The 22,932-nt window shown below is 31.3% G+C and overlaps 3 protein-coding genes across 5 annotated transcripts in view; all 3 read left to right on the forward strand.

The window, feature by feature from the left end:
* Window positions 1-10,355, forward strand: part of LOC138184155 (uncharacterized) — a 358,970-nt gene extending 348,615 nt beyond the window's left edge. For 2 of the 3 annotated variants that reach the window (XR_011174265.1, XR_011174266.1), the window contains exons 7-8: window positions 1,586-1,832; window positions 1,908-10,355. Coding sequence is in view for 1 of the 3 variants with exons in the window: in XM_069121862.1 (XP_068977963.1) it covers window positions 1,586-1,711 (126 nt within the window). In the remaining 2 variants the exon portion in view is untranslated. Of the gene's footprint in view, window positions 1-1,585 lie in introns of all 3 variants that reach the window. The other variant, XM_069121862.1, reaches the window with a different exon arrangement.
* An 820-nt stretch (window positions 10,356-11,175) lies between these two features.
* Window positions 11,176-14,303, forward strand: LOC138184136 (dnaJ homolog subfamily C member 8). The gene is made up of 6 exons (XM_069121838.1): window positions 11,176-11,299; window positions 11,648-11,806; window positions 11,886-11,952; window positions 12,014-12,108; window positions 12,191-12,330; window positions 12,414-14,303. The coding sequence occupies exons 1-6, from the start codon at window positions 11,222-11,224 to the stop codon at window positions 12,646-12,648; spliced, it is 774 nt and encodes a 257-aa protein (XP_068977939.1). The 5' UTR covers window positions 11,176-11,221; the 3' UTR covers window positions 12,649-14,303.
* A 3,905-nt stretch (window positions 14,304-18,208) lies between these two features.
* LOC138183786 (uncharacterized) overlaps window positions 18,209-22,932 on the forward strand; it is a 96,838-nt gene continuing 92,114 nt past the window's right edge. The window contains exon 1 of the mRNA XM_069121187.1: window positions 18,209-18,691. Coding sequence (XP_068977288.1) covers window positions 18,627-18,691 — 65 coding nt within the window. The 5' untranslated portion in view covers window positions 18,209-18,626. The remainder of the gene's footprint in view (window positions 18,692-22,932) is intronic.

The following is a 22,932-nucleotide window of genomic DNA, read 5'->3' on the forward strand; positions in this document are numbered from 1 at the left end:
GATCCAGTACAATTAAGAGGGTTGATAATAAAAACAATACTTGTAAAATTTTTTTACTTCCTAGATAATAACGCAAACTCACAACAGGGTGGAATTAATGTTATAAAAAATAATCTATACTTTAACTATCAAATGAAAATTAACCAGTTCTATAAAAACCTCTGTCACGGGGGCTTTATGGCTTTAATTAAATAAGTATAGTTTTTCTGCGATGTGATTATAAATGCACCCACTCAGGAATTGTGTACATTTTACATATTATTATACAGGGTGGTTTGTAACTGGTGGTACAAGCGGAAAGGGGGTGATTCTACGCGAAAAAAGAATTTTTCGTTTGAGGCTTTGTTTCCGAGATAATCGACTTTGAATTTTCGCTCGGTACGCGTGCGGTACGTTATAACGGATCTCACTGTAGATCGTTGTCTCGATGGAAAAATTTGAAAAAAAAAAAATTAAAAAAAAAAATTTCTATTCTATATGTCGGAGATGAAAGAACATTAGTATTTCCCAGCTGGAATGTTGGAAAAAACCCCAATAGTCCAGACTTTTACTATAGCTACACTTAAGTAATAAAAATAAGAAATAGTTCTAATGTTTCAATCTGGCTTTATGACGATGGGTTCGGGCTCGAAGTAATATAGCGGGTCACTAGACGTAGCCACGGTCACGGGAGGGACGTGTACCTGACAAAAGTATGGAATGATTATATGTGTCGGGTTAATCGGGTTTGTTGGGTTGGTGCTGGTTCTTGGGGCGCCTTGTGTTTCTTCATTAGGACTAGCCATTATAGTTGTTCAAAGGTTTATATTTACAGTAATATGTACAGGAGTTGATTAAACAAGGTTTAACTGTATAACGTAAAGTCACTCTTAAATAAACAATGTTCTCGGGTTTAACGAATCCACGGTCAACGGGACAACTTTTTGAACATTTAGTTATAAGCTATTCTTGAAATGACGTTAGCTATGACGTTCGGTATCTTTTAGACTAATCGTTTTACGTTGTGTATCAACTCTCCAAGGTGATCATACAAATAAAAGACTGACACGATCACACTTGTCAATTGCATATTGATCAGGGTTATCAACAAAATTCCAGGCACCGTTACTAGGCTCGCGTAGAGCCGTTATTGCTCCCGCCTCGGGACTTGTTTGTTAATACAACGTGTGTCCCTCAACATTAGTACTTCTACGTTCATCCCGAGACCGTGGCTACGTTCGGTGACCGGCAGTGTCACCTCAACCTCAAGTCCACTGTTATAATACTATATTGAACAGCTTAAACAAACAGTTTAACCGAAAGTATTGGGAATCTTCCCAAAATTCCAAAAGAAAGGCCCGCTATCCCTACATCTCCGACATATGGCCCTCATTAAGAACAAAGATTGACCCGAGAACAGTATTGAACAGAAATTAAAAATGCTAGAGCAATCTGTCGTTGTCATGGAGAAAAACAAACGTGTACAGAAATTGTTTTTGTCATGAGTTCTTTAATTTTTTCATTTACCAATTTACAATTACTCACTATTTTATCATAGACCATAATCTACTTTATGTTAATAATACTAATGCTCTGTCTCCCACAGGAGGAATACAATAGCTCAAAAGTGTATCCAATCTTTCCCCGTTATCCGATCCTAAAGGACATGATAAAGGATATAATGCATAATCCAGACTATATGGAAGTTTGTCACGAGGTGGACCAAGCATAGCGGCCAGACCCCCTCCACCGCTCGCCACGCATGACCTTGTAAAAAGGATCTTAGCGTGGACGTTGGTGAAGGGGGTGTACCAGAAACGAGCCTGAGCAAGACTTTCACTTCTCCATTCATGGTGACTGATTACCGCAAATTCTGTTTTATTTCACACTTACGGTCTCTATAAAAATCTACATATCTGTGTTTATAGCACGTTTCGTCTGATGATATTGAGCCGGTACATATTTAGAAGAAATCATGCATCACCTTGTGTGTACGCTAATTGGAATCATGTTTGTTAATTGAATGCCCGAAGAAAATATGCGTGAATGTAAAGTAGGGAAATATAACATTGAGTTGTGAGGGGAAAAGGAACAGAAGATAGATTTTATCAAAAAATATATAATTAAACGAACATTCCTTTGAAGATTCTCCGTATGTTGGAATAATGCTTTTAGTATAGTATTTTTCGTGGTATCACGAGAGATCTGCTACTTGGCGACAATAAATAACAATACAAATGCAGAAATTAATTTTTGTTGCATTTTTATTGAATAAAGAATTTTTAGAATTATAAAATAACTTGTTAGTATTTCAAGAGAGAAAAGGATAATTCATCAAAAATGAAATTGTGTAAAATTATGTCCTTGTTGTGATTCTAAAATTTCATCTTTTCGATCTGAAAAATAAAATAATTATCAAAAGGATTCTTTAATGTGGAAATTCATCAAAATGAAAAACGATATATTTCGACAGGAGCACCAAGTACTACAAGAACAACTAATTCCAACATAGGGAAGAAATAAAATTGATCATCTTAGTTTCTGATTACGATCGGAATAGCCGCTTGCACGTTGAAACACAAAATATAAAAATTACACCAGTACGTTTCACACGTAAACGTTGTGTAAACGTGGTGTAAAATTTCTGTTAAGGCAGTTCATAATGGAGAAAATCCTGAGAAATGTTAGATTTATAAGATGTGTCCCCATCGTCGAGTGTTGTGCATCTTTGTATACAAATTATATCGTATGCGCGTGCATATGCTTATCAAAATAAAAAAATGATTTAAGTGATTAAGTGTAAAATGCAACACTCTGCTTTCTGCTACTCGATGGTCGTAATACATGATGCCGTCATTACGCATTGTCAACTTAATAAGAGTTTGTTGAACAAAGGAGACCTCTCTTTACCTACGAACAGGACAAACGGTAGCAATTTAGTAAGATAATATATTTATTCTGCGTCAAATATCGCTTTGCGAATGATGACACTCTTTTTCGTAATACAGAAACATTTTTGCTTCGACTACGGTGGGAACTAGATATTTAGGTATAACATCATTAACTCATTAATAATCGTTGTCGTACACGATGGTGTAACCGTAACCGATGTAATACAGGATGTATAGCATGGTGATGTTGCACAGAGAAAAATTTATTGTATCCATTATTTTATGTTATAATTTTTTCTATAGAGTTTATTGAAGTTTAATATCGTACCAACTATAAAATTATTAGCGGTACTATAGGAGGATATATTATAGTGCGAGATATTAATTTGCACTAATTTATCAAGCAATTTTGTATCCTCGATAGATATTAACAAACTTGATTTCACTTTATTCGTGCATATTCAACACACTTAAGTTTAAATAGCGAATTTTTAAATCTCATACTGGAAGTCATTTGAAAAAGAAGAAGTCATTAAAAGTTCAATACAAAAGATTTGCCTTTCACTTCTATCATGGTTCTCAAATTTCTTCTCGTCTTTTTCTTTCGTAAAATTTTAAATTCTGCAGGAATAATCTTTTCTATTTTATGAAACAAATGATTCTATACCTTTGTATTTTGTTGTATCTATACTTTATTTAACAATGATTTAGATATATAACATTATACACATAAAATATTTCTTAAACTCCTAAAAGAAAAATGCCTAACAGTGTAAAAATTTATTTATCTTGAACATATAAAAGCATATTTTTTCCGTCTAGTGAAAGCGGAAAATTGCTATCAATATCTTTACTTCGTGCAGAAAGCAGTTCACTTATAATATCCTGTACGAACTTCTTTTCATCATCAGTTGAAAAACTACAAGATGTATGTGCTGTATTCACATTCGACTCCAATTAAAACGGAATGACTGCTTTGTATATCTTGGTTGAAACAATGCTAACCATAGATCATACACATTTACGTTATTGTATAATAATGCAGAAAGAAGAGGATGTATTCTTTAAGAAATTTGACGTAATAAACATATCTCATCATTATCACATTTACATATATACAATATAAATATAAAAGCACCTACATGATATAAACAGACACACGTGCGTACTTTTACAACAAATTGAAATAAAATATTTCACTTTAGTCAACCTCTACATCTTCAGAAATTATAAAATTATCCATTGTTCTACGTAACGTCGATTCATCTTATATTTCTTTGTTAGCGAAGTACATATGTATGTATGTAAGCAAGATATGTTTATCTACTAACATAATTATATGATGCACTATAGTTTTTATAAAAACTGTTAAATCAATAAAATATCGTATTCGCTATAATTCATGAAAAATATTCGAGTTCGTGTATTAACATAACTTGACACGAACATTATATGAATTAACTCGGCTGAAAAGATTAACTTTCCACCAAATTTTTCAATTTTTAATTAAAAAAATAAATTTTAATAAATTTAAAAAAATGAATAGACATGAAAAACTGAGAAGTTTCAGCGTACATAGCTAATAAAATACCATAAATTCTATGACGTTATTTATTTTTCATTTGCTTACTTCATGAAAGCTTATGAAAGCTTAAATTGATTGTGGAATATAATTAATCGATTCATCTATCACGCTATTAGAATAAGCAACGGTGCATGAAATGATAGCAAAAACTAATATAATACGAATATATAAACTATAAAACATTTTGCTACGTTATCTTAATATTTAAAAATCTAATAATGAATTATGGCGAACTTACGATTTAAATGTATAAATTATAAACTAGATAATCAAACGAATTTCTGTAAACGTCCGTTTACGAGAAAAATTCGCGGAATATATCATAATTTGATATCAAAATTTCAATTACTTAAATTTATCAAAAATCTCTGACAAACATCTGCAATATTTCATATATATAAATAATCATAGTTTGCATAATATTTAAAATAAGTACTTCTCGGAATGGAATATTTATTTTAATACACATTATTGTGATATTGATTTACATTTCAAGTGGAACACGTAACAGCCTTGGAAAAATCTATACAGAGCGTTTAAATCGTTAAAATCTAGTCGTAAAAGAAACAAAAATATGAATCATCTACTACGTAAGTAATGTGTAAGAAAAAAACCAATGGCTGACAGCTCGAAATCAAAATGCACGTATATGTAATGCACGACAGACATTGAGACGACAAGACGATCTATTATCAAAACGTGGATCCTTTTCAATGTATGTCGATGCCTAGTGACCCATAATCCCTTCCTCTGTATGTTTAAAATGATTCTTATATCCCAATCAAAAGCCTGTTACAAACAAAGAAAATAACGGATCAGTTCAGAGAAATGCTGGGTACAGGCATATACAGAAACTAAAATGATGATTAAGTGGTCAAATGACATACTTGATGATTAATATCGAAAAGGTAATTTATGATCTCGTAATGCGCATTCCTCTTCAAATTGATTCATATCTGAAAACAAAATGAAATTTACGATACTTATGCGAATCAAATTTTGCAGGGAATAAAATATTTTTCGAAAAGTGTTCTTTTCTATCACACCGATCGCCTTCAGTTTATTGATATCAAAAGTAACACGTACAAAATAAAATTTAAGCAACCCTAAATAATGAGCTTACACGAACAGTACTTTAATTTTTACAAATTTCATGATAATTTTGCATTGTAATATACTTTTTTCGCTGAAATCAGAAGAAATTTTGCAATGAATCAAACTTGAGAAGCTTCGAATGAAATTTATACAAATATTAATATTAAGGTATATTGGAAATGGAAATTTCAAAAATTATATCAAATATCAATCATGCGCAAGATTATATCGTATAAAATTGTGAAGAAGACGAATTGAAATTTATTTGTCTGCATTCAGCAAATCTACGTAAAAGGGGAATACATACATACTGTAGCTATTAACTGTCTAGAATAGTGCTTTTGTCGTAGATATTTATCTTCTTCTATGATCTATGTATATGTATAAAGAAACGTACAATATTTGAAGAAATTTCGACACAAAAAACTACGCTGCAGCTAAATAATTTCCAATTTATTTTCCATTAATATTTCCTAATTTCGTTATCTAGCATATATACTTAACCCTTTCTTTAAATTATTTAGTTATTCTTGCAAATACATTAGCACATAATCAAATATTTACTTGTGCTATAAATCAAAAAAGAATCTGAATACTTAAAGATCAAAGTTTAGAAAAAATCGCGAACATTATTTATGCAATGTTAATTGACTATATTATATTCTTAACGTTAATATAAAGACCAAAGTTAACTGAAGAATCACCACGAAATGTACACGTTACATAGTCTATACAAATTCATTATTAAACTTTGTTTCTGAAACGTTGACTGGTTAAATTATATTTATAATTACTCTATGTATATTCAGATGCATCTACGATTACCTTGAGATAATTTAGTCGCGACATAATTCATATCTTTTATGTAAAACAAAATACCTTTTTAGACCAATGATCGCATAATATTAAGGAGAACTTAAGGTATAGTATAAAGCGGAATTACATGTAGCGAAGGAGTAAAGCTATACTCGATGCAATGTCTTTGAATTGATGAATATAGCAAGTGTGCTCGCCTTTTTGATGAAACTAGGAGAGTGCCAAATAGATTTTGAAAGTTTATACGTGTGCGTAAGTGCGAATATGACGTTATGCAATGGCGTATACATATATATTTGCGAGTGTTACTGTAAGATTTTTATATAGTGTATTGTACGTAATAATGTTGACGTAGTTTTATTTTGCTGGACTGATGGTTAATTGTACGTAAAAATTTGTTATGACTATATAAAACAGAAACTTTTACCTATACATAATGCATATAAATTAAATTATTTGTTGTATACAGGGTGGTTGGTAACTGGTGGTACAAGCGGAAAGGGGGTGATTCTACGCGAAAAAAGAAGTCGAAAATATAAAATAAAAATTTTTTTTTTTATTTTTTTTTATAGATTTTTCCATTGAGACAACGATCTACAGTGAGATCCGTTATAACGAGACGTGATAAAGTGCACGCGTACCGAGCGAAAATTCAAAGTCGATTTTCTCGAAAACAAAGCCTCAAACGAAAAATTTTTATTCTATATTTTCGACTTCTTTTTTCGCGTAGAATCACCCCTTTTCGCTTGTACCACCAGTTACCAACCACCCTGTATAAAATAAAATCTATTTTAATTTCAGTAATTAAAACTATTTTCAGTAATGAAGATATTTAGTAAAATTCGTTATTTATCGAAAGAGATATTGAAAATAAGTTATTGAAGTGTGCGAAAACCGGGACTCACTCCAGCGAAAAAAACTATCAATGATATAAGTATAATTACTATGAACATACACATACGGATGTCTGATACGAGAGATCTACCTAACGTGTTTAAGAGTGTGTACATGGTAGACGTAATAACCGTGTTAATGTCCTATAGAAATGTATAACATTCAATGGTGCTTTGGTTTCTCATGGAATGCTATTAAGAGAGATCTTTAAACCTTTAAAGATACCTTATTTCTATACGTATAAAACACGATAAATATACAAAGAAGCATTTTTTAATCTTTATCCCTCCTATTCTAATAGCAATATGACCGTAAAGTAATAAAACTTGTACGATCTAAAAGAAACTAGATTTGCTTCAATCTATGTATGTACATGTTTTTATACAAATCGGCACATAATGATTGAAAATGTTCAGCACATGTCATATTGTAAACAGACTAAGTTTATTCCAAAAATAATATCGGCAAGTTTAAGATCAATAAGGTACATGAAGATCAATTACGAAATCAAAGGACCATTATCCACTGATTCAATATACATAAGTGTACAATAATCGAATGGCAAATAAAATTTATGGCTTTGAGTAAGAATTCAATTTTCGAAACTTTATCTCGCGTTCTTGATAAGTGTATGTTTATGGAATCTATCAATGAAAATTCGACCAATCTGTATGTCTATAACCAGTAATCGTACGCTGTATGACACACGTTTCATGTACGCATCTAAACGATGTATTTCTGTAAGTGGATAGAGAATATGTATACATATTCGCTTTATTACGATAAGCTTCTGGGTGCATATCGATAAGTTACATAGACGTAAATTTTTACGGATAAAAAAATAAATATAAATATATATATTTTGACAGGAACTTCATAAGGAAGTTAGCGAAAATCTTGTGGAGGACCTTCACTGAGACTATTCGTTTAGCGTACAAGCTGTGAAACGATGCAAACGTTTACAAGCAAACGATTCGTTGCTGAACGTTCAATATTAAACGATCATCGTATGTCCCTATAAAAGAATTCTAATATCTTCGTGATATTTTCTGATATAATGTACGATGCCGCGAATTGAATTATTTCGCACGTTTTAGACCCGATTGTGTGAATGTCTTTAAATACTTTCGTATTGTGAACGAAATTGTGGGGTCACAGTCCATCTCAAAAAACAAAAAGGTGTCGTAAAGAATTTGAAGATATAGTATTTTATAATTTCATAATCATTAGTACGTGATCATAGGTTTTCGTCTTTTTACTCACAATTATATTATACCTATGATAAGTTGCCCTAAACAAAATAATTCGTTTTACGCACTATTAGAATACATACTAGCATAGAGCAAGAGATGTCAACGTATTATTAGTACAGCTAGCATTGTGTACTTCATTGTAAAATGTGCGATTTAATGAACAGACTACACATAAATTAATAAGTCAATCACCAGGCTAGATCGACTGAGAGAACACATTATACATATAAGATTATACACATAGGTCGTCTGTTATGATTTATATTGTGCAATCTTTGCAGTGAATAGTTATCGAAATATAGATTTTCAGATCAATATGTGAAGTTTATTAAGCGCGCACGTTTCAACGTCGCAAGCAATTCACAAATGTTTCTCGAACTTCGATCATTGATACCACTAATCGCTAGTCCGTGTAGAATTTATAATATACATATAATCACTTGTGGTAACATGAAAAAGAGAGATAAGCTATTGTGATGTTTGTATGTTCGTTACGGTAGAATTGCAAAGTGGAATTATTTAGGAATGCATAGTGTATAGCTATACTATAATCATGTATGATATCGTTTAGATTTTTATCAGTTCTATTATTATGTGTATGGTAATTTATTGAAGTACAGTTAGAGTACAATGCTCACGTTGATCAATTGTAAATTATGTCATGTACTTGATAAATTTATACACACACGCGTCTGTTCTTATTTATACTGGCTTTTATTTCTATTAAAATTCTTTACGTCTGATCATAATATATGAACATGAAATATCTGACTGTATACAAATTATGTTTAAAGAATGAAGGAAATCAACGTTCATTATCAATATATGCATAAATGATGCGTTTAATACAAACTATATATATACTACTCCTCGTTAAAGAAAAACGTCGATGTCCTGACTGTTTCGTGTTGAGAACTAAAGTTTTTGATGTTTTAATAACCGCTTCGTTAAAAAAAAAACAGAATCTTAACGTCAAATTATAATGCTGCTAATCGTTGTTAAACTTTAATGTACAGAATATAAAATATTACGAAAAAATAATCAAAAATCTTTTCATTTAAACACAATTTTGCATTAAATCTTTGCGTGTCAAATTTTGATATATTATTTCTCATATGTTGATATACGTATATATATATATATTTATTAATAAAAATTATAGTTATTAATGGCATTTAATACAAATGTATATATATTTATATACATTTAAATATATACATTAATATATATATATATTACTTTTCCAAAAAAAAAAAACTTTTAGCACTGTAAAGGACGTTAAGATTCTTGAAAAAAGGTAGAGTTAGAAAAAACGAGAATAGTCGACGAATCGCATAATGTTGATGTGTGTAAGTAAAACTATTAGTTTGCAATTCATGTAACTAGATATCCGATGAATGTGACGTATGTTAATAAGCAAGTAAAATGTTACAAGGAAATTGTGTGCGTTTGTAATAGCGTTCCTTAAACGGACTGGCCCTTATAGATAACATTTAAAGAAAATGCATTTATGTATGAACTGGTGTTCACTAGTACACGACTAACTAGTAGATATCATGCTAGATTAGTTAAAATGTAATGTATGCTAGATGTTATAGTGTTGTACTAGTGTTTACACCTTCCTATTTATGCGTTCTGTGTTTCCTGGTGGAAAATAGCGAGTAGTTACGTGTACAAGTAGTTTTAAAAACGATCTTAGTCCATTGATTTGAACAGAATTTTATGCTATAGTATATATTGAATGTACGATTTTAATTTCCCTGTAATACATCTTTGTTACCGCTATAAAACTTCACTTGTTTATTGGTTGTTAAGCTTTGTTAATAAAATACTATAAAATTTTACATGACTTCTTTACTCGATTTTCCGAACCTATTTTCTGAAACTTCATTCTCTGTTATTAGGTTGTCCCAGAAGTTTCTTTCGTTTTATAAAGAAATAATAGATGCACAACATTTTTTGTTTTGTCCATGTTTTGTATAATCCATTTTGTTCTATTTCTACTATTATGATCATACGTAATTTAATAAAATAATATAAAGCAAAAAATGTTTTACTGGTATTATTTCCTTATAAAACAAAAGAAACTTTGGGGACAAGTTAATACATTTCCCATATTATATATAACTGAGTCGGTGATTATGCAAGTGTCCTATGTCTCATTTCGAGATATTTAAAGTTTTGCGTCTGGCGCATAAATTGAGTTCTGTTTAATGACACAACATCCAACTCAATTCAGCTGTTTCAATATAATATATAATATGGTTAAATTTCTACTACTTTGAAAAGTACTATGCAACGTAAAATAAGTGATAAATCCAATTTTTTTAGATATTTGACTTATCCACTTTCATAATCACCGGAACAATTGGAATGCGGATTTTTCTGCACTTATGAGAAAATTAAATGTAAAATATCTAAAGTATTCGTAACCTGATTATAAAATATACATGTAAATTTATTAAACTTTTATATTGTATAAGTATAAAATATTTTTCACTTGATTTTAATAATTTAATTTATTAATAAATTCTGTTATGCATTGAGAGAACTTTAGCGATAAGATTAGTGCATATGAATGCAATAATACATAAGTCATATTGTATCAGTTCCTCTAAATAAGCGGGTCGCAGATTAGTCCTTCCGAAATACATATCAATTTTTCACAGGCGGCACCACTAGTAGCATGGAAGTTAGTAACAATCAAGATGGCTGCTACCAACTCGAATATATCCAGTGATAGTCCAACCAAGAAGGAGGACGAATTCAATGAATTTTATTCCGAAGTATGTAAATCTCGAATGACATCATATCATTAGAACACTTATCTGTGTAAAAGTCAGTTTTTGATACAATTCTTGGTTATATAACTGTAAACACTTGTACCTTGTTTTAAGGGTTAACAAACGTCACTATGTATGCATTAAACAATAATAATAAATCGAATTTGAAGTACAATTTACCATTAGTTTTTCGTTATTTGATAAGTGATACCTAACATTTCTTAAAACATCATAAAGTAAATTGTTTTCTCAGTAAACTTTTGAGTTATAAATAAGCCTAACCTATACAACTGTATTCGCGCCCTAAACAAATAGTTGTTTTGCATTGTACGAAATTTTATTTTTCTTCAGGTGAAAGAAATAGAAAAAAGAGATTCGGTATTAACTCCCAAACAACAAATTGATAGACTACTTCGGCCTGGCTCGTCGTATTTTAATTTAAACCCTTTTGAAGTATTACAAATTGATCCATCCACATCTATAGATGAAATAAAAAAGAAATATCGGCGTGTAAGTTAACATCTTTCTCGTCTTTAATATAATGTGTAAATTTTAAAATATACGTTATTAAATTATTTTTGTTATGTAGATGTCAATTCTTGTGCATCCTGATAAAAACCAAGATGACGCAGAACGTGCACAACAAGCATTTGAAAGTATGTATTAATTTTCACTTTAAGAACTGATGAATTTTCAAAATTGTTTCTTTCATTATAGTTGTTAACAAAGCATGGAAAACATTGGAAAACGAAGAAACTAGAGCTAAATGCATGGATGTTATAGAAGAAGCAAAAGCTAGAACGGATCATATGGTATGAATAATAAACAAATAAATCCTTCTCATTTATAAGAATATATGTGTAATACATTTATAAATGTCGAAAAATTTGTTAGATTGTAGAAAAGAAGAAAAAACTGAAAAAAGAGGGAAAAACAGAAAGTGCAAATATACTTGAAGAGGAAACAGAAGAAGGTTATAGACATGCAGTTTGGGTTATGACAATGAAACTCTTTGCTGACATGGAGAGAAGAAGGTAAATTTGAATAATAATAGTATAGTTTATGAAATTGATCCTATTATCTGTAAATAAAAGTTTGTGATTTTTTTTTTCTGTAGAAGGGAATTAGCTACTCGAGATGCAGAACAACGTAAAAGGAAACGGGAAGAAGAACTATCTGCAGAAGCACAAGCTGCGTTAGAACGTGAGTGGCAAAAAAATTTTGAAGAATCTCGACAATCAAGAGTTGATAGTTGGAAAGCTTTTCAGTCTGGTGCTAGTGCCACAAAACAAAAGAAAGCAAAAAAATTGAAAGCTTTCAGGCCTCCTAAAACGAAAGCTGAATCACGATAATTAAGTAATTGTTCTTGACACCTGACGTAGATTCTTTTATTTGATCAGCATTTTATATTTCTTGCAAAAAAAGTAGTTTAAATAGCATGTTTTCACTATGTGACAGATTATTGATTTTATTAGAACTAATTGGAATTGTTCTCATTTAAAATTCGTTTCTTAATTAAGAATTTGTTATTTAAAACTAGTTAAAAAAATTAAAATCAGGTGTCAAAGTAGAGAATGAATTGTAAACAGAGTGATGAGTACATTGAGCAGCAAAGTGTGAGAATGATTAGTGTATGTATCGTTCAGAAATAATTTGTGTGTTTGTTGAATCTACATGTATGTATGAACGTACATAGTTGTGATATATTTACATGGCCCGAATAAGTTCGACTTTAAATAAAAGCTTGGTCTAATGAAATTATTGTATGAAATGTAAGACAATTTCCATTTGTACTATACATACATTATATTCGTATTGTTGGATAACAAATGTCAATTTTATGATATACACGTACCTCATATTTTTATCTGAAATATACAATCACATGACACAATGCTTTAAAAAAAGACAACATTTAAGTTATACAATGTGTTAAATGAAATTTAGATTAATATTTCTTACTTTTTCATATACTTTTATAAATTACTGTGGAAAGTTTGCATATATCGTACCAATAATTGACAATTAAAAAGATATTGCTGTTTTAAAGCTACAAGATGATTTGAAATAAAAAATATAAAGATAAAGGTAAAGTATGAATATTCTTCTGCAGAATACAACCTCTGCTTACATATTGTTATAAAAATTCGACATTATGTATTGGTGTCATGTGTGCACAAAGTATATCGATCTAACAATGTATAATATAATTGCTACATTATACTAAGGCAAAATATTTCATCTGTATTTTATACATAATGCGGATGAAATTGTGACGCTTTTATATACCTTTGTTTCTTTATTCACTTTCTTTTTCAATTTTGGTAAATAGTTTGTCGCTGCACTAACAATCATATTTTGCACCTTGAGTGATATTACAGTAGTCATATTAACATCTGGAATTTGTTAATCGCTGATTTTAAATATGCTACGAACAAAACCATATATAAAATAATTTAGCGTATGTTTCGTTTGGAAATCAAAAAATATAACATATTACATTCCTTTTAATTTAACAAAACACGTAAGTAAGTGATACGACAATATTTTACGTTCATTGCCATCGAAATAGTTTAACGGGCCATGTAGTTATAATTTCCGGTTTTCAATAGATACTCGCATAATGGATGTTATATCGCGACGTACACTTGGTCCAACTGTAATTTGTAAGATTATTGTAAGAAGACAAATTTCTAAAGCATAAGTTTCTCATTGCAAGTCAGTTTAAATAGTCTTACTAATATATGAAAGTCAATGTTGTACAAGTGCCGATAAGAATAAACGGCGAGAAAGTGTTTGTGTGTAAAAGATAAAATCGTAAGATAAAATTTTTATCAAAGATATTAAGCTGAATAGCTGATCATAACGTGAAATAACATTTATTTCCAATTTTTTTCTATTTTGTTTTTGTAATATGAATTTTTCTATGATGCCATAAACTTTATTAATTCCAATTTATATATATATATATATATATATATATATATAAATAATATTTTTATTAATATTATATATTATATAATATTATATATAATATTATATAATATCATTATTTTATTAATATATATATATATTATATATATATATATATATATTATATATAGATATATATATAGATATATATATCAGCGCAATATTAATAATCAGTTTACTATCATTAAGTAATACCAAATAATGGATTAAACAATACACACTCGAAGAATGCCTCGTTTATTTATAATATATGTACGATACTGGATGGTAGAACAAAATCTATTCGTGGCTTTTATTTATATGTACAAAAATTTTATTATGTCACAACAAATGATATTATATGACCACACATTCTGTATTAGGCGGAATTGTTTGAAAAATTAACTTTTTTTTCTTAAAATTGATTTCAACTTTTCATTCATTCGCGAAAATGTAACAACGGATATATTATAGTATTATTTAATGCTATAAAAAATTCATTTTATACAAGTAGTAGATTACAAGTCGTCAATGATAATAATTTGTATTGTTCTTTATTTAGTTCGACCATTTGTTATTAATGTATTCGTCTTGTATATTATGACGTCCATGGGATATAAAATGTAAATATGATACACATCGAGTATTCATAATTTAATAACTCCACTCAGGGTGTATGAAAAACATGATAACATTTATGTGACTGAATTGATTCAATATGAAATATCTACGAAAACTTTTTGCTAAAATTAATTTGGATAAATATATCCTAAATAATGTGATATGCAAATATGAAATTAAAGGTGCGTAAAGTGTAACGTTGTAGAAAAATCGAACAAGTCGTGTTCTATTTATTCGTTCACGTGAATGTACCAAATTTTTATGCACTCTACATTCGTAATTACTGGAAGAAAGAAGAATGAAGACTCTACAATTTTTATATATAATCATATTTTATATTTCACAACTTCCTCATCAGGCTTTTTTAGGTTTACATCATAACTCAATAAGAATATTACAAGAAATAAATTACTCATATTTATAGATATTTACTAGTATGTTTACTAAAAATTTTCGAGAATAAGAAACTGCAAAAACGAAACACAGAACACAACTATCCCTATTGTAATTAATCTTAACATAATATCCTTTAATTTTATTAAACTTCTGTTAATAGTATCAAACGTGCTAATAATTATTCATCGTCTCGTCTCTTTTACTCTTTGCATGATCACACTGACTAAAATTAGCACTTTTATTTCTTTTATAAATAAATATAGGAGTGTGGTATAATGCAATTTTTATGTGCAATGTTTATTTTTATCTGTACTTGCTAAACACTTTGTCGTCATAATGTCTTTCAAAGCTGCTGCGCTAGCAATGACGATGAAATGCATTTTACGTGACTGTACACTTCCATCCGGAGTGTGTACGTGAGTCACATATAGAAATATATTGACCGAAATTATACACATATCGAAACATATTTTATTTATTTAATTTTAAAATATAACTTACAGCAGTACTAATATTTTCTCTTGTAAGTTATACTTCATCTTACATATATTACAATAATTAGAAATATTCTAAGCATTTTTTTATTACTTTTACAGTGATTGAAAAATGTAATTTTATAATAATATATTTTTGCTATAAATAATACATTTTTATATGCGACACTATTATTAAAACTAAAAAGGTTATTATTTGTACTTTAGTAAAAAGAAAATCTACAAATCCTTGCCTTGAAAAATATATATCTTTCGAACTATTATCGACAGCAAAAAATATAAAGTTAATTCGTTAATACCTTTTAGTTATTGAAAATAGCCTAAATGAACTGAACAAGAAGTTCTGAATAGAAAATACGCTGCTCGACGATCTATACTTTCTTCAAATATTTGCGTTTTCTATTTAAGTATTTACTATAATTATTCAAATATTGTACTCTTTCAAAAAGATTATAGTACAAATAGAATATTTAAATTTTATATAAATATTCTACTTGTATTATATCATTGATTTAACGATACAATTGATTGCCAATATTATGAATAGATTATATTAATTTGTTTAGAATTTGTAAAAATGTATGATACAGCAAGAATATTGATATTTAGCATTGCATTTGCAAACTGCGCATGCGCGAGGCATATGTGTATACGTACCACGCACCATGCGCAACAGGTAACAATTCGTCCTTTCAAATTTTCAGTTCGATCCGTAGGAAATCGGTTCCTCTCTATACTGGTAATTGCAATAAATTGATTTGCGATTGAGGACCTAGAGAGTGAAATTCCACTTGGAAGAAGAATGATTCACAATATGATAATATAAGTGAATGAAATCAGAACCGAAAAAAAATAAAATTGTACGAATTGAATATCTTCAAAAATCATGAAATCGGCAAATTCTCCTTCGATAAAGATTTTAATTTAAAGAATACACAAAAAACTAATATTCAATTATAGATTTATTTTATTCATAGTATTTACTAAAAACGCCATTTATTAATAATAATATACATTATGCAGTACAATATAATTTACATTAAACTTTCAAATATTTTGGAAAAAAATGTAAAGGATACTAAAATTCATAAATGTATTTATAAATAAAATAGTATTAAACAATGTAAAGGGATATTCAGAACAGGCAAAAGTAAAAGGCACAACTGCCGTAAAGAGAGATTATATTAACAATTATGGTAATAGAAATTACACAAATAATACCTTCATCGTATAAACAAATATATTATATGTTTTTCTCTTTCGAGACATACAAACCGTATAAAATACATGCATTATTAATGTTGCACAGAATAATACAAGATCTTCCAAGTTCAGTTCATATGGTGAAGATCGTAACGCGATTGCCCCGAAAGAACTCCGTATTCGAATAGCTGAGTTGCGTACTAACATGTACATATATAATGGTACTCATGTATACGTATATAATAAGCAAGTTTTTACCGTATGTGTGCACGGGTAATGGAAACGTATTCATATACGTTTATACACGAACCGGCCAGGATAAATATCGACGTATAAGAACCGATGCACGGCAAGAGGAAACCGTTCTTATAGTGCCTTTCTCACACACAGTTTAAAGAAATGTTATTTCTGCGCATATAGCGCGATCCTTGTGTTTGTGCGATCGCTTCACGAATGGAACGTAATGTTTCTACTTGTTGACGTGAACTGTTACACAGATGGAAACCAGACACCGGTGTGTGTCCTTAACAACAGGTAAACGGAAATGCATCTAGACGGACACGATCGCAAGAGACCTGTACCCAAAAATGTCAGTGTGTATATGTATGTCTGAAAGAAACACACTAACATAATCATAGCAAGCAAAGGATCCAGTCTGCATCGGTGACATAGTGAAAAGAAAAAGTTCCTTTGCGTGTTTTTTTCTAAGCCAAAGAAAGCAATATGCAGACAGGTACGAATACGTAAACACTAATGTCGATAATATACGCTTACGACAGTATGCAAATGAAAGAAATACCATCTACCTGAGACGCGTGCGTACGCAAAAGACACGTGTGTTCATCGTGCAGCACAAGCGTGACTACGTCACGCGGCATATTCATATATATACAATCGCGTGGAACCTGTTCACACATAGAAACGTAACGAGAGATAAATGTTCGTATACCTAAATAGACAATCACGGCGCGGCGAAGCAATAGAGGAGAAACTCGTATGTATGAAAATACACAAACAGCCGAAAGATAGCAATGTATAGAGATTAATAGCATCTCTACGAAAGCACCGACTATGGTATGGTGGCGTGTACGTGCGCGCAGATAGAAGGAACGCGTTTCGTCCGTGGACAAACGAGCGTCTATGGTACACACAACTAAAAGAAAAATGATGGTGTGCGTGGCTGTGCACAGGTAGAAGGAAGAGAACAGAACGGCAACAGAAGTAGAGGTGCGGCGTGACCGCTTCGCCGCGACACTACACGAGACTGCAGTGAGTTAGTCGCTGTCGTGCGTTGCTCTTCACTACTTTTGGATCGCCGTGAACGATCGATAGCTACGGCGGATCCAGCCGGTCGTGGATCGTGGAAAATCTGTGTGGACTCGCAACCTGTTGCGCTACCGGCTTGCATACATCGGCTTTTGCACGCACCATTCTCACAGCACACCACGGCACCAGTGTTAGCCTTGACGGGCGCCAGCCAACCTGGACACGTACTTAGCTTACACGACTAGCGCGCGTTCACACGTGGATCGCGCCGAGTGCGCGGCATCACTACGTGGATTCGAATCAAGGAAAATATCCTCGACGTTGGATAATTGGAGGAAAGTGGCGTCGATATGTGACCCGTGATCGTGTGTTAATAGTGTGCTGGCCAGCGGAGCACCATGTCGACGACGGACGTGTTTCGCATCGCGCAACAGGGACCGCCGACTGCCGAAGAGGAACGAGGGTAATGTTCAACAGTGTTCTCTCATCGCATGGTTTACCATTTACAATTCGTTTTGTCAGCCCGCTGCTTTTATGTAAAAAATTACGATCTTCGATCAATCGTTGTCCGAGGATTGCAATTTACGTGACCGGTAGATCATCAACGAATAATCGTTCTAGAAGTCCGACAGAAATGTTTTTGTTCAGCTTTTAGTTACGTTGTTGCATGACTTGTGTAATCGGAAATGCGTTCTTAAAAGTGATCGTCTTAAACAAGGAATCGTTTGATTTGATCGGTCGTGTAGTCGGTAGGGTGTTGAATCGTCGTATTGGAATGTGATTTAGTCAGGTGTTTCTGTGCGCAGTTTGACGGATTAGATTAGATTTTCGTGTAAAATTTATACATCGTGCACGCACACGTATTTTTCATTACTGTTACGTGAATAATCGAATCCTACTATGAAATAGATACCTGGATGAACGTATATCGAGGACGAATCGCACGGTAGAATCTTACTTGCTTATTTTTGTAACTCATGATCATTTAAGGTTTATCAGAGGGATTTGCGTTATACTTTCTTCGCTGCTCGAGGCAATAAACCTCGACGAATACGAGCCAGCAGAGCGACTGTCGAATACTGAATCGTCGAGAGTAAGACGTTCGCAAGAAACCTGTTTTAGCACTATCCAGAATTTCTACACCAACCAAGTAAATTAAACCATAGCAAATCGTGGCTCTGTTCCAACATTCGAAAGACTTTAAATACATAACTGTCGATGAATAACAATTAAAAATTTTCATCAACAAAAAATCTGTGAAATATTTTTTTAGTTCCCTTTCTTTTGTCGTCAACAATCCGCAGTATGATAATGAAACCATGATGTCCACAATTTTTTTACAACGAACGTATCAATTATGTTCTTTAGGATATTGCGCAAAGTTCCAAAGACGGTGTAAATGTGCATTTTTTACCAGTTAAACCTATTTGACGCTAATTAAACAAATGCTGAGATAATGTGCGTGTACCTTTTAGTGTTACTCTACCGTATAATTTACCTGATGTTGCAGTTACTACCATAACGATTCGCATGCTTTAGTCGTACCTTTCTATTCCATCTTACTTTTCACGAGCTAAAGTACTTTATTTCATAAACGTTATATAAACTCAAATCTCTAATCTACAATGAACTGCAAAAATTTGAGTTATGATATGTAGCTGAAGGAACAAATTTATCATATATCGTACAAAAGAAAATTATCTTTCAATTTAAATCGACCTCGTGATCAGCGATTCTACAGGTGGCTATCGGTGAATAGAAAATACGAAAAGCTTCCATACAGAGGTAGCCACAATATTAGTCACGTTTCTCGACGGTCTCTCTCCCTCCCTCTCTCTCAATGTCAATGACTGCTCCCTCAGGGCTAGCTGTGACCCCCCATGCGAACAAGAGTCTCGTCTTTCTGTATGTTGTAGCATATAGACGGAGTCGAATGGAATGGCGCTTTCACACGAAGCTATAAGGAACTCACGATATTTATATGTACATATCGTGTCCGACATGTCGGTCCAAGTTTCTAGCTATATAAAATGGCTTTAAAAATTGTCGGTAAATATATTTTTAATTGAAATTTTTGCAATCTTAGCGGATGGTCACTCGAAGACATAAACTGTTGTCTCTACGACTTTAATTTGTTATCCGGAGAGGAGGTCGAGGTAACTCGTTATTCGGCTTGTTAATTTCTTAAACGCAATAATATTTTTATTTAATGATTTTCTATTCAAAAACAGCTAATTAAAACTGATTTGTTCTCGTTAATTTTTAATATTTTAGTTATAGAAGTTTCTGTTTAAGGAATGTCCTTTAACAGATTCGGAAACGATTTTCTCGGAGTATATTTGATTTAAATCCTCTATCGTCCTTTGTGTCATTCTCGATCGAATCAAGTTTTTCTACCATTAACAAATTTCTTAAATTTGAAGAAAAAATGAAATAATCAATATTGATTTTATTGAATATTAAATGTCACTCAAACGCAATCAAAGTTTGCAGCAAGATCAATGTAATTCACAATAATATCGAATATCTCGTTAGTAACAGGACTTCGTGAAATTGTTAATTTCGATAATATTTGTTAATTCTTAAAAGAACTTTGCTTAATAGGAGCTTTCGTTAGGAATTTCCCTGCGACTTATCAAGTTAATATTAGAAGACATTATCGAAACCAGTTCGAGTTTTATACAACTTTCACTGAAAATTATCTATACATAAATACCGACAATCCTTGACGATAAAAGGAGCAATAATGAGTAGTCTAACAACATTTCCACCTAATTTAATGGGATAGTTCTTAAATTTCTGGACGTGGTCGTAACTCTCTAATCGACAGAATTTACGGTAATTATGGCGACAGAATTTTATCAACTAATTCGACAATTATCTATGAAACAGCTTACACGTGCAAGCACGAGTCAGTACTCGGAGAAACGAACCTTAAACCTTAAGGTTGACTAACGGGACTTCCGGCGTCCGTACGTACCTACAGTGCATACGATGATTGCAATTCTTGTGAGCCGTGGTATATATACTATAGATTTATCGAGATAATGATAAAAAGTGAGTTACATATGTATATGTGCCACTTTTTGCCCTCTCCATGCAAATATCGTAGACTGTTACTATTTTTATCTTTACATCTATTTATCGATCCTTAAAACCAACTTCTTTTTTATAATCTTTATTAACACTCTTATACATATAATTTAGGCTCGTTATGTTTGATTTTTTATTCAAGCATAGTGACAAATTGTCGGTATATGTTAATCAATCATAATCGTTTAGAATACGCAATATGTATACAATAGCTCGCAAAAGTATTTAACACTCGTAGAAATATTTCGTAAATAGGTATACATATTGTGTATTATTTGAAACATTTGAAATTTTATTGGTACTGTAATGAGATCGGATTATCACGATTATATTCTTAATGTTTTGGTCGAATCTAAAGATATGCAACAAAGCTACAAGATATTTAGAGAAAATACAGTGGCTCACGAAAGTATTCGAAGACACTTTAAGACAAAATAACTTTTTAAAGATTGGGTCGAACGATGTGAACCTTTTCGAGAAGATAGAAGGATGAGTTTACTGGATGACGTATAAGAAAGATGGAAAAAGTTGCAATTGGTTGGAATCGCGAGGATAGATATGATCACATTTTTATAATTTTTTACCTAAGTTTCTAAATAAAATTTAAAAAATTCATTTTACAGATTTATGTCGGTTATATACATGCTGAAAATGTCATCGAAATGGGTTAACGTTGCTATGAGTTATAAACGGTTAAAAATGATGATAATTGCAGTTTTTCACGACTTTCGGTCTGTAACTATATATGATAAACCAGTTGGTTCTTATATCCTTCGATGCCTGTCACTTGTTTTTGCATCAGCCAAACCATTCATGCTGTATACTAATCTTTTATTAAATATATGCTGCAGTAAATATACAGGGTGGTTGGTAACTGGTGGTACAAGCGGAAAAGGGGTGATTCTACGCGAAAAAAAGAAGTCGGAAATATAGAATAAAAATTTTTCGTTTGAGGCTTTGTTTTCGAGAAAATCGACTTTGAATTTTCGCTCGGTACGTGTACACTTTATCGCGTCTCGTTATAACGGATCTCACTGTAGATTGTTGTCTCGATGGAAAAATTAAAAAAAAAAAATAAAAAAAAAATTTTTTTTATTCTATATTTTCGACTCCTTTTTTCGCGTAGAATCGCCCCCTTTCCGCTTGTACCGCCAGTTACCAACCACCCTGTATTGTAACTTCTATATACATATATAAATTTTCAGATTGGTTTCAAATTTTACCAATATAATCATGTCAACAATATCTCATTAAGTGTTAATAAAATTTCGTTTGATATGCATAATATATACAATATGTAGGTATATATAAAAGTTCTTTGTAATAAATATTCAAATACTTTTGTAGGTCTCCGTAGTTGTAAATTGCATAACACTGGTAGCAAGGCGAATTATTCGCGTAGTAATTCGATTTTCTTTTGTACGTCGGGCCGGGATTCTAATTCAATGTGGCGGTTATAAAGTGCAAGTGAAATTACCCGTGTAATGGACTGATTTCCATTTACATATGAGACAGAAGTATCAGATACAGTATAAAAGAATATCTATACTGATTCTGATCTGTACTGTACGTTTTCGCGTTTTATAAACAGCGAGGTGGGGAGAAAAAATT

The sequence above is a fragment of the Bombus flavifrons genome, chromosome 1 (assembly GCF_040668555.2).
Source record: "Bombus flavifrons isolate JBK064 chromosome 1, iyBomFlav1_principal, whole genome shotgun sequence".
Classification (NCBI taxonomy): domain Eukaryota; kingdom Metazoa; phylum Arthropoda; class Insecta; order Hymenoptera; family Apidae; genus Bombus; species Bombus flavifrons.